The 15,462-nt window shown below is 34.3% G+C and overlaps 1 protein-coding gene across 1 annotated transcript in view; it reads left to right on the plus strand.

The window, feature by feature from the left end:
* Nucleotides 1-15,462, plus strand: part of LOC136982250 (sushi, von Willebrand factor type A, EGF and pentraxin domain-containing protein 1-like) — a 43,575-nt gene that overhangs the window by 6,674 nt on the left and 21,439 nt on the right. Inside the window, exons 5-10 of the mRNA XM_067278712.1 lie at nucleotides 3,606-3,767; nucleotides 4,955-5,134; nucleotides 6,507-6,686; nucleotides 8,180-8,398; nucleotides 10,489-10,737; nucleotides 15,257-15,387. Coding sequence (XP_067134813.1) covers nucleotides 3,606-3,767; nucleotides 4,955-5,134; nucleotides 6,507-6,686; nucleotides 8,180-8,398; nucleotides 10,489-10,737; nucleotides 15,257-15,387 — 1,121 coding nt within the window. The remainder of the gene's footprint in view (nucleotides 1-3,605; nucleotides 3,768-4,954; nucleotides 5,135-6,506; nucleotides 6,687-8,179; nucleotides 8,399-10,488; nucleotides 10,738-15,256; nucleotides 15,388-15,462) is intronic.

The raw sequence follows: 15,462 nt of genomic DNA on the forward strand, positions 1-15,462 counted from the left end.
TGAATTAACTACAGTCAAGTGACATACCGGACTAAGCGATGACAGAACAGGATATAACTACACGAAGGTCGATGTTTGGAAACGTAGGTCATATGGAACTCATTACTTGGCTAACTTGCGAAATTTATAATTATTTTTATCTAGCACCTAAACTTTTTTTTAATTAAAACTCCATAAATAATTTTAATAAGCTTTTACCAAGTGAATATAGCTTACGATTATATAATTTAATTAAGCTTACTTTCCTACTCTCCTTTCTTCATTATCGTGTAATTAATATTATAAAACTGGAAGAAACTAACGGGTCTTTTCTTAAGACGATTAAAGATACAACCCTACGGAGGTAGTAAGACCGCATTTACGATAAAGGCCTCGTGCCTCTATAGGGTCGTATCTTTACGGGCGTGCAGGACGATTCTTTTAGAGAAGCAGAAAAATTTGGTTTCTACCCCTATAAATTAATGTTCCGTTCGTGTTCGTGTTTTCATTTTATATGGAGATATTCTGCATAACAAGGGTTCGGTCCCCTTGAATCACCCCGTACTTTATTACAGGCTCAGTGTTGGGAAATTTTACTAATACAAAATAAAATCTTTAAGGCTGCTTTTTTGTTAATAAAAAACATTCTACTTATTTAATTTATTCAAAAAAGTGACAAAAGGGGCCTTCTCTACTCCCTAGTTCCATATAAGTTCTCGATAAACCCCGCTGATGCCGAGTTCTCGGGCCTCGAGGGGTCCGATAACTCGTACAAAGTTGCCATTTTATAGTTCCCAAACGTGTCCTTTTTTATAATTTAAAAAATTAATATATTTTTTAAAGATTTTATTATCCATGAGTTCCTTTTATGTTTAGCAACACAGGATGTGGGAGTAGAGAAGCATCCCATAAGATGTGGGTGATTCTATCATACGATTTCCTAAGATAAATCCGTGTCTCTCGGAAATAAATTCAGTCCTACACCTTTTTTTTTCTTCTTTTTTTGCTCGCTAGAGCTATTTCGAAACAGAACGAGCAATAAAAAAGAATGCGTATGGTTTAAATTTAAATTCTTCTCAATTGTAAACACGTAGGCTAAGTTACTACTATCGAATTCGTTGCACGCAACCGTCTACACCAATTTCCAATTGAAAAATTAAATATTATTCTAATTTATATTAATATAAATGATTATATAATAATTACAATTTTCAAATTTAAAAAAATAATTATGTAATTTAATACACAAGATTTAAAAAATGTACCGTGTATGTATTCGTTTTTCTTTTATATTTTACTATTTTAATGATAATTTTAATAGTTTTAATCGGTGGGGCTTTACGACTTTATGGGCCCCGCGTAAGGTGTTGACTTCAGACATTTTTCTCAGGGGGATATTTTTGGGGAAATATTTTCTTTCGAAGGATTGGTTTGGGGCCCCTTGTTGGTAGGGCTTTAGGTAATTTCCCTTTTTTTCCTATAGGATAGCGTGCCACTAGTTTCGATCGAAAGAATTAATAGAGTGGAGTGGAGTGACGCGATAAGGCAACTCGACACACGGGCGGTCTGCCAAGAGAGGTTACTCTCGAGAGGACCGTGCGGGAAACTGGCCCCAATTCGGGTGTCGGTCGGGTGAAAAATATCAGATAAACTCTACGTGGTCGGGACCAACCACCAGTTGGTCGTGACCACGGTCCCCGGTGCGTAAAAGAATTAATGGCAATCGATCTAAACGACATTAACATCGGTTAAACAGTCACAGTTTCTAAACACGGTCGTATAAAATTGGGAATAAATGTGTCAATTAAATTCGAATTTTGTCTACTACTTATTAAAATAAACACAAAGGAATTATAGAATATTCGTCCTTTGTTGTTTCTTTGTAAAGAGTAAAAACATCGAGGTTAAATAGGACGTGAAGATAGTAATTAATCGTAATGATAATTAGGATGGGTATGCGATGCGCCGATATTATTGTTTCACTTAATTGCCGTTTAATTTTTATGTGATCCGATAACAAATTTGGCAGCGAACATAAAGCGTTGATTCCAAGCAATTAAGCCGATTGCAGCTAACAGAATCGTTTATCGTCGAGCGTTAAAGACGATATCACACGTTTAAATATAACTTTTCAATTTGAATAATTTGACTTAAAACGAATTCTCAAAATGCTTCGGGTAACCTATAAATAAGTGCTGTAGTGCATCAACACCTTTTAAAATTCTTTTACAAAAAATTATGTAGGCCTATACGCTATCATTCTCGGATTCAATTCTGGTGGCCAATTCCCCAGGAATTTTTCATTAGTAGTCTGTCCCTCCTCACCGGTTACCCTGATATTTCTATGATAAACCTAGAAAAAAGGCTCTGTTAGTGCCTACGGGACGGAAAGAGTTAATTTTCTTTTTGTGTGTACCCATAATTGAGAGTTGCCATCAGTCCCAGATTTAACAATCGGGGCCCTGGGCACAAATACGGCGGGGGCCCCCTTTAAGAGTAGGCAAATTTGATGATTTAGAAAATTTACACAAAATACTGTACTTTCAATTAGATTTCAACTAGGAAGTTGTAAATTTCATTTAAAAATAAGGTTATTGTAAACATATATTTTATTGTGTAAAACTAATTATTTTAATTTAACTGAAAAATACCTACGTGAAATTTTTTCCCCAAATTTTCCGATGTTTCGTAGGTTTTTTCCCGGGTTTGGTTTTCTCTGCCTGTGGCCCTCGTGATTAAACCACACTAGGCTGTGGCGGTAATAGTAAAAAAAATTATGTTTAAACAATTTTTTTTAGTTTTGTGGAGGCCCCGGGCACCGGCCCCAAATGCCCTTACGTAAATCCAGCCCCGGTTGCCACTATATATACCACCAAGGGCATGGGAATCGCTGCTATATATGATGCTGGTCTCACCGTAGTTTTGTATTCTTTCATAATATAGAACTCTTGTCATTTCTTTCCAGTTCTTCCAAGCAGCTCGGATTCAATCGGTAACTCCTCGAGAATTCACTCCTATAAATTATGATTTATTGAAATGAATTCTTTAAATATTTATATAATTCAATCTAATAATTCGTATTATTTTCTAATGGTTTGAGTTAATCGGAGGTTCTCTCTAACGTATTGTACCGATAACTTATTACACACTAAAATTATTAATTGTATAGTATGCACTTATATTCTGTTAGAATCATTCATTTGTTTTTCCTATTTTTAAATTATTCTGCGTATAATTAATGTTTTATCCGAAAAGGATATATTAAATGTGTTTATCGATTTCTAATGTTTTCTCGTTAGAAAAGCCTTATGTTTGGTATTTACTTACGGATGATTATGTGAAAATTTATTTGATATATTTAAAAGATCGACACATTTCTTAAGCAGGCTCCTCGTCCGTAAAATTCAATTGAAATTTCCTTTCCCGGTGTGAAAACTCTAGTGTTTTTAGAGATTTCGATGGATTAACAGTTTTAAATTTGAGATTGTATAGTATACTATGTAAAAAAGTTACAAATTAATTTGAGACGATCACTGATGCAATTAAATACGAATATTAAGAAATTGTGTAATATTCTCGATCTTTTTAAACTGCTGTAAAATTACTAATCGATATAATTTTTTCAGCGTGTCCTAAAGGAACGTATAAGGATAAATTGGAACCTACGGACCGCTGTACAAAATGTCCGGATAATTCCACAACAGTAAACGTAGCCAGTACTTCGATAGAAGACTGCATTTGTAAAAAAGGATACGAGGGAAATCCGTTAAAGGGAATTTCTTGCCAACGTAAGTTTCTTAATAAAAGTAAATAAATTACCGTTCTGATAAAATTGCAATTCGGCTGTAGGTAATGTAGCTTGACAGAAATAAATAAATAAATAAATAAATATATATTTTTCACTTTTTTAACATTATGTGTATGAATTAAGAATATGCTAAGAAAGAAGCCTAAGCAGTGAATAAGTAGGCCTACAGCTAATCTATTTAGTGGGCTTTACAAAAAGGAAAATTTCTTTAGAGAACGTTCGATTTGTTCACTAACCATTAAAATTCAAATATAAGGAAATAAAAGTTTACAAATCTATATGTGGGTGCCTTTTAGATCCAGTCGTAATTGTCTAGTTTGTTTAGGTCGACACCACGCGTATTTTTTAAGAAAAAATTTGAACACGCATTCAATAAATTTATATTATTATAGAAAAATCGTTGTTAATATTTCAAACCGGTTGGCAATTTGCCAAATCTGGCAATAAATTCCAGACCCGACAAAATTGCTCGTACGATGTGTCTGTTTGTCTGTCCGTCTCTACGCAGCACCGCCCGCCGAGTCGGTGTCTTGCAAAAGTAACGACCGTACAATAAGTGATAAATTGTGCAGACGGGATGCTCTGTCTATTATAAGTTCATTTTACGGCACAATATATTCGTCGCTGTTTTTGAATATTACCGCAGCAAAATGATTTAAAAGGTGCGTAATGAAAAAAAAAGATCAAAATATCAGTTTTTAAAACGAAACAAACCAATTGTGATGTATCGGAAACACTCCAATATGTCGATATAATAGCATAGATTATATTTCTAATAAAAGCTCGATTTTATTAAGTAATCTTGCACATATTTTGTCGTTATCCTCAAAATCCACAATCAGAAAAAGAAATAAGGAAAAAATCCCGTTTTACTTATTTGATACAAGTTTTCTTTTTAAGAAAAAGTTAGATTAAACATAATTACAAAAAAGTTTTATATAAAAGATGTTAAAGTTTCTGGGATTAAACTAATTCGTACTATAATACATATTTATAAATTTATATATAATATAAATCATTAATAGTGTAATATACAATTAAATGAATATGTAATTGCTAAACTTTTCAATTATTCTGCATTATTCGAGATATCTTTCATTATTAAGTCATTTTTGAAAGCTGTTTGAATAGGCAATCGAATAGATATATTTTCTTCCTTCTTTTCAGTTAAACGCTGCCCACCTTTGCAAGCGCCTCAAAATGGACGGATTAGTAAATGCGATAATGTTTATAAAAGTACGTGCAAGTTTACTTGCCATGAAAATTACGAATTGCAACGTAAAGATAGTGAAAAGAGAGTGTGTCGAGATTCGAAAGAATGGTCTGGCTCGGAAGCAGTTTGTCAAAGTAAGATTAAAATCATTTTCAATTTTCATAAATATACTATGAATTAATAATATAATTATATTATTAATGTATACGACTGAAAAGATTTTGTGTACGAAGATCCACACGTCCGTAAGAAAAAATACTTAACTTTCCCCGGCACCATTTGGTGTTGCCATCCGTTATGATATTTTATTAAAAACCTTTCATATTTTTAACTATTATAAAATAGCAAAAAGCTTAATTTTAAGGATAGGGACGAGTTTTATAAAAAATTGTAATTGTTAATAACCGGTAAAATCGTCATTACGTCCGACCCTACTCGAGATACGATACGTGACCCACTTTATCTCCCCCACCCCTCGACCTTTAATCGCCAAAATTTAATAGCATCGATCCCCCTAATAAACAAACCTTGTCGCAAAATTTCAGAAATTTTTTACATAAAGCGCGGGAGTTATTAAGCTTCGAAGAGGGTGAACAAAATTGTGCCCCCGACGCGCGCACGGAAGAGACCTTCGAAGTTTTTTGCGTTTCTCGACATTTCGAGGTCCCGAGTCCAAAAATGTAAAAATCTCGAGGGGGTCGTTTTTGACCGATTGCCATACTTTCCCTCTGTTACGTATAAGTCGGAAAAGTAAAAATCAAATATCAAACTATCGTTGTTTATACTTTATTAAATGAAGTCTGTGCGAATGACAATATAAATTAAAGTTTATTGTTAGGAATATTTTTAATCGAGCTTTTCGACTCGTATAAATGTTTAACGAGTGATGCATTGCCAGCTACGGGTTTATAAAAGAGCGGACGATGATGAGTTTGATCAAAAACTTCTTAATAAACTTAGTCGACTTAATAGATAATTCGTATCATTGTTCGGTACAATATATTACTACGGATGCATACTCTTTATAGCTACACACTGGCTTTGTTCTTTATCCCGTGAAACCATATATATATATATATATGGTTTCCACCATATATATATATATATATGGTGGAAACCATAGTAATTTATTTAACCTGTACGGGTCTTCTTACCATCACCCTTATTTACATAATAGTAAAAGTCAAAAAGGAGAGAGAACTTTAATGGAGACAGAAAAGTTCCTCGGAACAACGAGACGTGATCCGTCTAATCTGTTTGTCGTAATATTCTTTTGCAAATAGTTCTGTCCTTCGGATGCTCGACCTTTATGTATCATTTCATCAATATATTAGTGTATTGATAGAAATAAATGACGGACGGATATAATTACAATGTTGACAATTTATATAGTAATTCGACAAAAATTAAAAGAAATTATTTTAAAATTAGATATTTTTAAACTTACATTTCGTTAAACATTCCAAATAATATTTATATAATGATGTTTATTGCAATTATTAACAGAAATTAAATGTGTGGAACCAATGCCACCAAAATATGGAGATAAAATATGTAGCTCTACAGATTTTCTTGTCGGAACTACTTGTGAATTTTCCTGCGATCCCGGTTATATATTATTGGGAGAAAAGAAAAAGACGTGCCGTTCCACTAAAGAATGGTTGCCCGAAGGTGTCGAATGTAACGGTAACGATAAAATTAAACTAATATCGACTTATTAACTTTAAAATTTAATAACAAATTATTATTAGCATTAATTTTATAGCATTCGACCGTGAAGAAAGGAACGGAAACAATATTTTAGAAACTTTGTGTGCGCGCACAAATAAAGTAGATGATGAATTGTAACTACGATTGCGATAACTTTCCACTTGTCCGTCCTTCTGTCTTTCCTTAATCTCGAGAATGGAGTTAGATAGACGAAAGACGAGACCGGATGCGGATTAACTATATACGAACTTCTTACGCAAACCGGAAGTCGTGTTATTTCGGTTCGAAACTTTTCCCCCGTAAGCGGTTAATAGATGCCCGGAACGACTCTATTGTTAAAGGAAAAGTATGATGTACGGGGACGAGCCCCTACTAATTTGAGATGGAGAGCGTACATTTTAAATGAAATACGATTAAAAATTAAGCCCGGCATTGTTACGATGTCACAATAAATAATTGCTCGTTAACATATAAGTTAATATGGAGCATAAATAAAAAATAATACTTGAAATGTTTTAGAAATCAATAAATTACTAACTTTTATAAACCTTGAACTTACACTAAGGATTGACCATCCGTATTACAACAGATTTTACAGTTATAATGTAATTTCGAGTATAGAACATTTGTTTTTGTAACGCATTTTATCAATTGGAAGGAAATTCGAGTACTGTACTTTCGGCCCAACACGCTAGCAACATTTTGTGCGCATACTGTATATATTCACATATTAAAATAGTGAAATAAGAGCCTTCTTAGAGATTTAGGCTAAAAAGGGAAAAAGGAAAAAGGAGGAAGCAAAAACAAAAAAGAAAAAAGTAGAGGGAAGTCTCGGGATGCTCCCAAGCAAGGAACACGAGACCGAGATAACAGAGTGGTGCATAGGCACCCGTTCGAATGCGCACGAACATCCATTCCATAATGGGGAGGTGCCCCGTCGTGTTGGAACCGTATGTCGTGTCTCACATTTGCTGGAACATCTTCGAGTAAGGCTGTTCCAGAAAGATCGGATAGTTTGCGGCCGTCGTGCAGGACGGTAAATTTTCCCTCTAGTGCACGGTCGAACCTATTGACTTACGGTGACGTTTCCGGTTATGGGTTCCTACGCAATTCTCGTTCCTTTAGATGTTATCTACTTCCCCTAAAAGTTTGCCGGTACGTTTTTGAGACACCCCGTATAAAACATTAACAATTAGATCTTTTCTGTATCGGCTGTGATCATTTCTGTAAATGTTTTTGTTCCAATTTAACAGTTAAATTAGATAAATGTTTGATATTACTGATCGAATGAGAATCTCTCGTTATGTTATTTTTTTCACGAAAACTAATAATATACTTGAGAATTCTCATATTTACTGATATTTTTTACTATTTTACTGCATTTTATTTTGTTTTGATGTTAACTTGTTTATGCGTATTGAAATAATTAATTAAGTGACTAAATATATACATATCTATATTTGTTTTAGCAATAACTTGTCCAGCTTTACATCCTAAAAATCATATAATTATAAGAAATTGTGATTTTGGAAAACATTACGAATACAATAAACTTTGCTCGTTTCAATGTCCTAAGGGATTTGAAATGAAAGGCCCTCATCATATGCTTTGTGATATTGACAGTGGAAATAAACAGAATGGAATGTGGAAAGGATTTAATGGAGAAATTCAACAGCCTTGGTGCAAAGGTAAATAAATACAGTAGAGAACCGAAAATCGGAATCAATTGGGGACTGGGGTTGTTCAGATTAGGGATTTGTTCCGATTACGGTCTATGTACGAAAAAATATATTAACCTGTCCGACGTTCAAACTTTTCTCCGTTGCGTGTCGCTTCGTGTTGAATTTTTCTCCGTTGCGTGTCGCTTCGTGTTGAATTTTCCTCGATTTTAAGCCTAACGAAAATTTTTATAAAAATAATCGAGGCTATCGTATCGTTAAAAATTATTTCTGCATTTTGTACAAACAAAACAAATATATTGAAGAATATAAAAACATGAAAATTATACTTTAGAAGTAAATTTAGTATCAAAAACGTTCGATCCAGCACGACACAGTCCGACTGAAAATCGTGCCGATTACCGGCGATTCCGATTACGGGGTGCCGATTTACGACTCTCTATTGTAGATGATTAAAATGATATACTGTATTTCTTTCTTTTAATGCACATTACGATGCACACAAATGTGATGTTGCAATATGCATTTAAAATATTGAAAACGAGTTGAAATTAAATACTTCTTACCAGAAAAACTCGTACGAACTGCGGTTGTTAGAAGTATAGCCGAAAACATTTATTATCGGTTCATTATGCACCAATAATAAATGTTTTCGTTACAAAGTTTACTTGCGACGACAGCCGAATATTATTTTGGTTTGTAAATGTAAGACGTTATCTGTTGCATCCCTAAAATGCATCTATATTTTTGACAAGCAAAAATGAGTAGGAAAGTGCAATTTAGAATTGAGGAAATGCAATATAATATTTGAATTATAAATGTAAAATCTTTCATTATTGAACTTTGTTTTCTTATAAATAATTTGAAATTAATATAACAATGATTACGAAACACTACAAAAAGTGGAAAATAATATAATCACTCGCGGACACTTTCCGTACCGATTGCAGCAGGTGCATTTGTTGGAAAAAGCAAATGTTTTCGATCACTTTCGACGACCGTCGTCGGGTTATTACGCGTGTTCCGTAAATTGAATGCGATTAATCGAGCAAATTTAAAAAAAGTTCCTTGTTTAAAAATTTATGACGAAGGTCTCCGAAATGAATCAAAAATGTTTATTTTTCCAAATAATCCTGCTGGAACCAGTACGAAAGGTGTCTGCGAGTGATAAAATAATTGATATTTACAGTTTATTAACACGCAAATTTTTAATTTTAATTTACATTATTCAAAATAATGAAAAACAATTCCAAATTCTTCAAAAATACACTCTCTTGCAAAGGCTCTTTGCACGTGCCAATTTTCATAGCAATAGAACATTTTTTTCAAGATGTATCGACTTTTTTAAACAATAAAAATCTTCTTTGTTGGTGCTCGCTTTAAAATATCAGTTTTCCAAGTACTTTTGGGCAACCGAGCCCATCATTAGGAGATGCACAAGTGGATCAACTCGATAGCTAAACCACCCGAAGTCGTTCGGATAGCAGCTGCGAATTGTACTGTACAATCTAAGAGCATCGAAAACTCGTCCGTAACTATCCTACACCCTACTTTCCTTAATAGTGGGTAGGATAGTTAGGGATGTGTGTCAACGGTATCAGATTGCACAATATCCAGATGTTAAGTAAACAAATTTATGTACAAGTTTCTACCTACCAAGCCGATTCGTTCGACGTGTCTCCCAACAATGAGTTTGGGTGCCTAAAAGCGTTTAGAAAACTAATAGAGTGAGCTCCAACAAAGCAGACTTTTGTTATATTTTCTATTATTGAATTTTAATTTACAAAAATTACATTTACAGTCAAATAAATTAGTTGTTAATTATGCTCGTTAGTTAATTATTTTCTACATAATAGTTCATGTATTAGTATTAAACATTTTAATTTACACCTAACTTTATTAGATTTAAAAACATATTAAATTATCAATAAATAGATTTGATTTATTAATATTGATGTAATAATAATTGTTTTTAAAATTTAACCGAACACAATGATTTAATATATTATACTTTATATGACAATAATAATACATTATCCTCATATAATTTTGGTATTATAAATTTCATAAATTTATATTCTTATTGTTATTAATTATAGATATCGAACCTCCTTCGATTAGTTGTCCTCCGGACATATCAATTCCCGCAGATCCCGGAAAAAACTACAGCATTCTTAGTTTATCGAAGCCTAGAGTATCGGATAACAGCGGAATCGAACCGAAAGTAAAAGTGACTCCTTTTATAAAGGATTCGTTTAAATTTTTTATTGGAGAATATAAAATCAAATTTACGGCTATAGATCAAACTTTGTTGAAAAGTTCGTGCGAAACGACAGTTAAAGTGAACGGTAAGTCGCAAGCATTTAAAGAGGAAGAATGTAAATATAAAAATTCCAGATGAAGTTATATGACCAACTAAAACTCGAACCTACCAGATCGTTACCAAGCAATTTTCATACTAATTATAGAAATTAATAATTCAATAAATTTGATGTTAACATAGAATTGCTAGTTTCAAATAATTACTTTTTGGAGAGAAAGTCCTATAATAGAACTGGATTTGAAATTAGTTATTCGGGATTAGAAACCAGATGATAGACAGACGTGTAGAAGAGATGCAATCCATTTCATTTTAGCGAGATCTATCCTGGTTCTCTTTCTTTCTCGGGAATTAAGAGAGTTTGCTTTATGAATGTGAGGGAGCTGGGGGAATTTGAAAAAAATGAAGATTATCGGAGATGTACTGTACGGTTATCGTCTCTATTGCCGTCTGGACTACCGAGCGGTAACGGTCGACGACGTGTGGGAGCGGTCGAGTCGGAGATCGATGCCTTGTTTACAAACGACAAAACTCGTACTCGTTTACTAGACAATTAACTTACGATAAAAGTACCGTTGCCGCGAAGGGTTGAAGTCCCTGTAGTTTTTAGCAATGGTCTTCGAAAGAACGAGAGGAAAGTCTGGTGACGAGGGTGGTTTCTTATTGCTAACCGAATGTTGCATTCTAAGGCCGGTTCTCGAACGGAAAATGATGTTCGGCGAATACGGATCGGAATTTCGGAAGTTTCTCTTGCCGGAAGGTCTATGACCTTCGGAGGCTAAGTCGACGATTAACGAAGACGGAACCCTTGCGGGAAACACCCCGGTGAGGGAAGTAGCCTCGTGGGACCCCCGACAAACAATGGAGTGTCCTTGTAGCCCGGACTTGTGGTCTTGCAAATCGTTACTTTATTGGTTAGTAATCCCCTTTCTTGGTCCCCAATTGGTCTTTCTCTGTTTCCGGATGAAATTGGACCGGATTGGTTTCCAAAAAAGTCGATTGTTTATGAATACAATTCGACACCGTCTTTTGTTAGGTGTCAAACGAAGCTTGTACCCTAACTAACATTTCCTTTTTTGTTCATCTTGTCTTATAAAAAATTTAATTTACTAATTTTTCTCCTTTTTTACCATGTAGTTTTAATATTAAAATAATTTTATTTTCCCCATTTTCCTTTATAATTTACTTCCCTTAATTTTAATTAATTGAGAAGATCAAGATTCATTTTTGTTAGGATATATGGTTAAAAAAAGATGTTTTTTCAGCCCAGCCCAGGGCCACACACGAACTGCAAGTGATGATTATACAAGGTGTTTGAAAAAAGAACTAATGGACTACAAAACTATTTCTATTTAAGGAATCTATTTAAGGAAACAGATTTTCACATGATTTTCAGTAACCGTCAGCAAAACTTAAAGTTTTTTCTGATTGACAAAAACAGAGTGCGCTACTGTTGCTGCAGATAGAACTTTTGAATGAAGTTTTTCCTGACAGACGGATGGGGAAAAATAGATCAATTCAGTTTCCATCCTGCTTTTCTGACCTAACCCATTTGGAAATTTTTTTGTATGTTTTCATGTAAAGAATCTGATTTATCAAACATCTGTCACAGATATTGAAACATTATGTGAGATGTTAAGTTAGTTTATAATGGGTCGTGGACAAAGAATTAATACATCCTTGTAAACAAAATACAAGAAGTTTATTAAAAACAACAAAACACGTACAAAAATATTCCGCAAGACCCGGGACGTCGGCCGGCAGGGATTTCGACTGAACAATAATGCACCTCGACAACCGCTCGTCTGGGACTAAAATTAATAACTGCATCTAACGAACTCAAATCAGACATACGCAGTCGTTTTATTAATATAATTTAGCTTACCCTACGTATTAATACTAAACTAAAATTAAATGTTACTACGGTAGAGTCCCAAAAACTTGGCACTCGAAAACCCGGCGGTCCGGATAACTCGGCCACGTTCCCACTCCTCCGCCACGTGTCTGGCGCATTATGTCCGACGTAGAAATCGTTGCCGCTGTCACGGTTAATGAAAAAATGCCGGAAAATGATGAAGATGTTGACGTCGAGGACTCCGCCGTACGAGCTCCTAAAATATCCATAGTGAGGAACTAAAGGCTGTCGAAACCACCCTTCGGTATTTTGAACGACGAGGTGCGTCGGTAATGGACTTATTGTTCCTTTGTCGTCTTTGTGACGAAGCGGCAAAACACAGAGTGCAGTGCGGAAGACAACGGGACATTACGCATTTCTTTAAAAAAAAGTAGCCAGTTTTTGCAAAGTCGGCTGATTAATTTTCACCATAGACGGCTTTATGCCTCATAAAGTATTTTTCTGAGATCTGTCTTATCAGATAAATTACTGTACACTGTGTATTCATTAACTTTCATTTTCATTTTCATGTAGTAAAGGCTCTATGCCTTCGTAAAGTACGTACTTTTCCTTTGTTTAAGGGTATTTGGGCAGTTTGTTCTCTGTTGTATTCTCGAGCAAACAATACATACAAGTACAGTACGGTATTTTCTGAGGAAACACTCGTACTTATTCTTTTTTAACCCCATTCCCGATAACCTGGCATTTTCACAAACTCTGCCACTCTTTGGTCCACATTAGGCTAAGTTTTTGGGACTCTACTGTACCAAACTTACAGCTAGTAAAAAATTAACCAGTACCAAGAGATGACAACTTATACAATACCATGAGAACAATTCTGAGCAACAAGGGGCAGAAACATCCTCTAGTCAGAGAAATATTAGCATCAGAAAAGACACTCCAGATCTCTAATACCCAGCAGAAAGGTAGAATCTCCTTGCCAATTTCACTTATTTAGTTCTCATCATTTGTCTTCATCCTCCACATCCTCCAAAGACTGTAATGCCACATGCTTTTCTATGATGACCTTTGCTGGCTCAAGGAATTCTACTGTTCTTAAGAGAGGAAAGTCACGTCGAAGGTCCTCTCTCCTCAAACACCTAACCAAAAGTGTCCTCCTTTTATCTCTGCTTCCCCGAGACTACTTCAAAACTCATCCAGCCAGTCTTGGACAGGAAAAAGGGTTGACAACCCCAGAGTTGTAGTTATACAAAGAAACAGGAACAGACAAGCTATTCTAAGACTGAAAATACATCTGTAGATAATAAGAAAACATACATAAGGAAAAAATATATAAGGTGTTCTGCCACAATTAGATCACATAATTAGATCAGCCAGAATTTACATGTTATGTAAATATCTGGAAAGAAAATTAAATATTCAATTTTGTGAATGTAGTGCATGGTGTGCACATCAAGATTTAAAGAGGAGAAATTGTTTTGAGTTTGCTCACTAATTAGGACAAATCATACAGATGTATCTATTTTCCTAAAATAAATACAAGTTTCTGTAATTTATCACTTTTTTTTGGACACCCTGTATATCATATGATTAAACTGTGGCTGTATGGCATATATCTATTTTTGTCTTTTTGTTCTTCTTACGTTTTTCCCTATTGTTTGTTCTTTTTACCTTCTAGAACTTTCTAATCTTCTTAATTCATCCTTCTTGGGGGCGAGGGCCACTTCTTTGAATAACCAATATAATGAGGGAGAGGTTACCGAGGGCATATAAGGTGAAGGTCACTTTTGAGCCGGTTCTCGAAGAGAGAGGACGAAGCAAGGACAGACGTGTGAAATTATCCAGTACCCGTGTATACGGCGAAGTCGTAACTTTGAGAGGGAATCTGAAATTCGTGCATCGAAGTTAGCGTATTGGATTTGCTATCGACTCGACCAGGTACGAGTTTTGAATAAGTGACTGATGGATTGGTGATCAAACCATCGGGAACCAAGGAAAAAATGAAGAAAGTGCTAATCTTATGCAAGAAGTTCCATATGGCCCCTCGTGACAATGAGGACTGAACATTTGCAGGACCTGGGTACCTTTGTTCTGTTCTATGTCATCTTTACTACTACTCACTCCTATCTTCATCTTTCCATAATTAGTGTAAGTTTATTATTAAGGGTTAAATATAAGAATTTTATCTTTATAACAATAAATCTTGTCAATTGTACAGATTAGTGTTACCGTAATTCAGCGTCGTGAACATTTATTACTTTTGTAATTGCTCCGCCGACAATCAGGTCTAGGGTTACTGCCAGAACAACTGTCCTAGAGTTGCATCCTTGATTGAACCTGTATAAAGTTATATCATGCATAAATAAATGAATTTTCTAACATTACTGCATGTTTAGCTTGTTGGATGTTTGCCTTAGTGGGCTAATGAAAACTCTTTCATATATCTCACAAGGTTACTGGTCTCAACATCTTGGTTAGGATAGCTTAACAATAGTATGTTCATTCCTGTTCAAATTAAAAAAATAAATGTTTAAAGTAGTTTACTCGATAAAAATATCATTATAAAATTGTAAATTTGCAATATTTTTTTATATACTTATCATTTTATTATAGAGATGGTAAGATTTACATTGGATTAAGAGTTAACAAAATGCCAAAAAATAATATTTTTGCGGTCTTTTATTATTTCTAGACGTCGAATCACCTAAAGTTATATATTGTCCAAGAAAAATAGAAGTAAATACTAGTGATTTTGAAGTTTCGGTTAGTTGGCAAGAACCGGTTTTCTCGGACAATTCGAACCGACCTCTCGACGTTAAGAAAGTATAAAGATTTTTTGTTTCGGGAATTTATTTGAGTTTAAAAATTGTATTATAATTAATCTTACCTTTTAATATT

The sequence above is a fragment of the Centruroides vittatus genome, unplaced genomic scaffold, assembly GCF_030686945.1.
Source record: "Centruroides vittatus isolate TY-2023 unplaced genomic scaffold, ASM3068694v2 contig_817, whole genome shotgun sequence".
In the NCBI taxonomy this organism is placed as follows: domain Eukaryota; kingdom Metazoa; phylum Arthropoda; class Arachnida; order Scorpiones; family Buthidae; genus Centruroides; species Centruroides vittatus.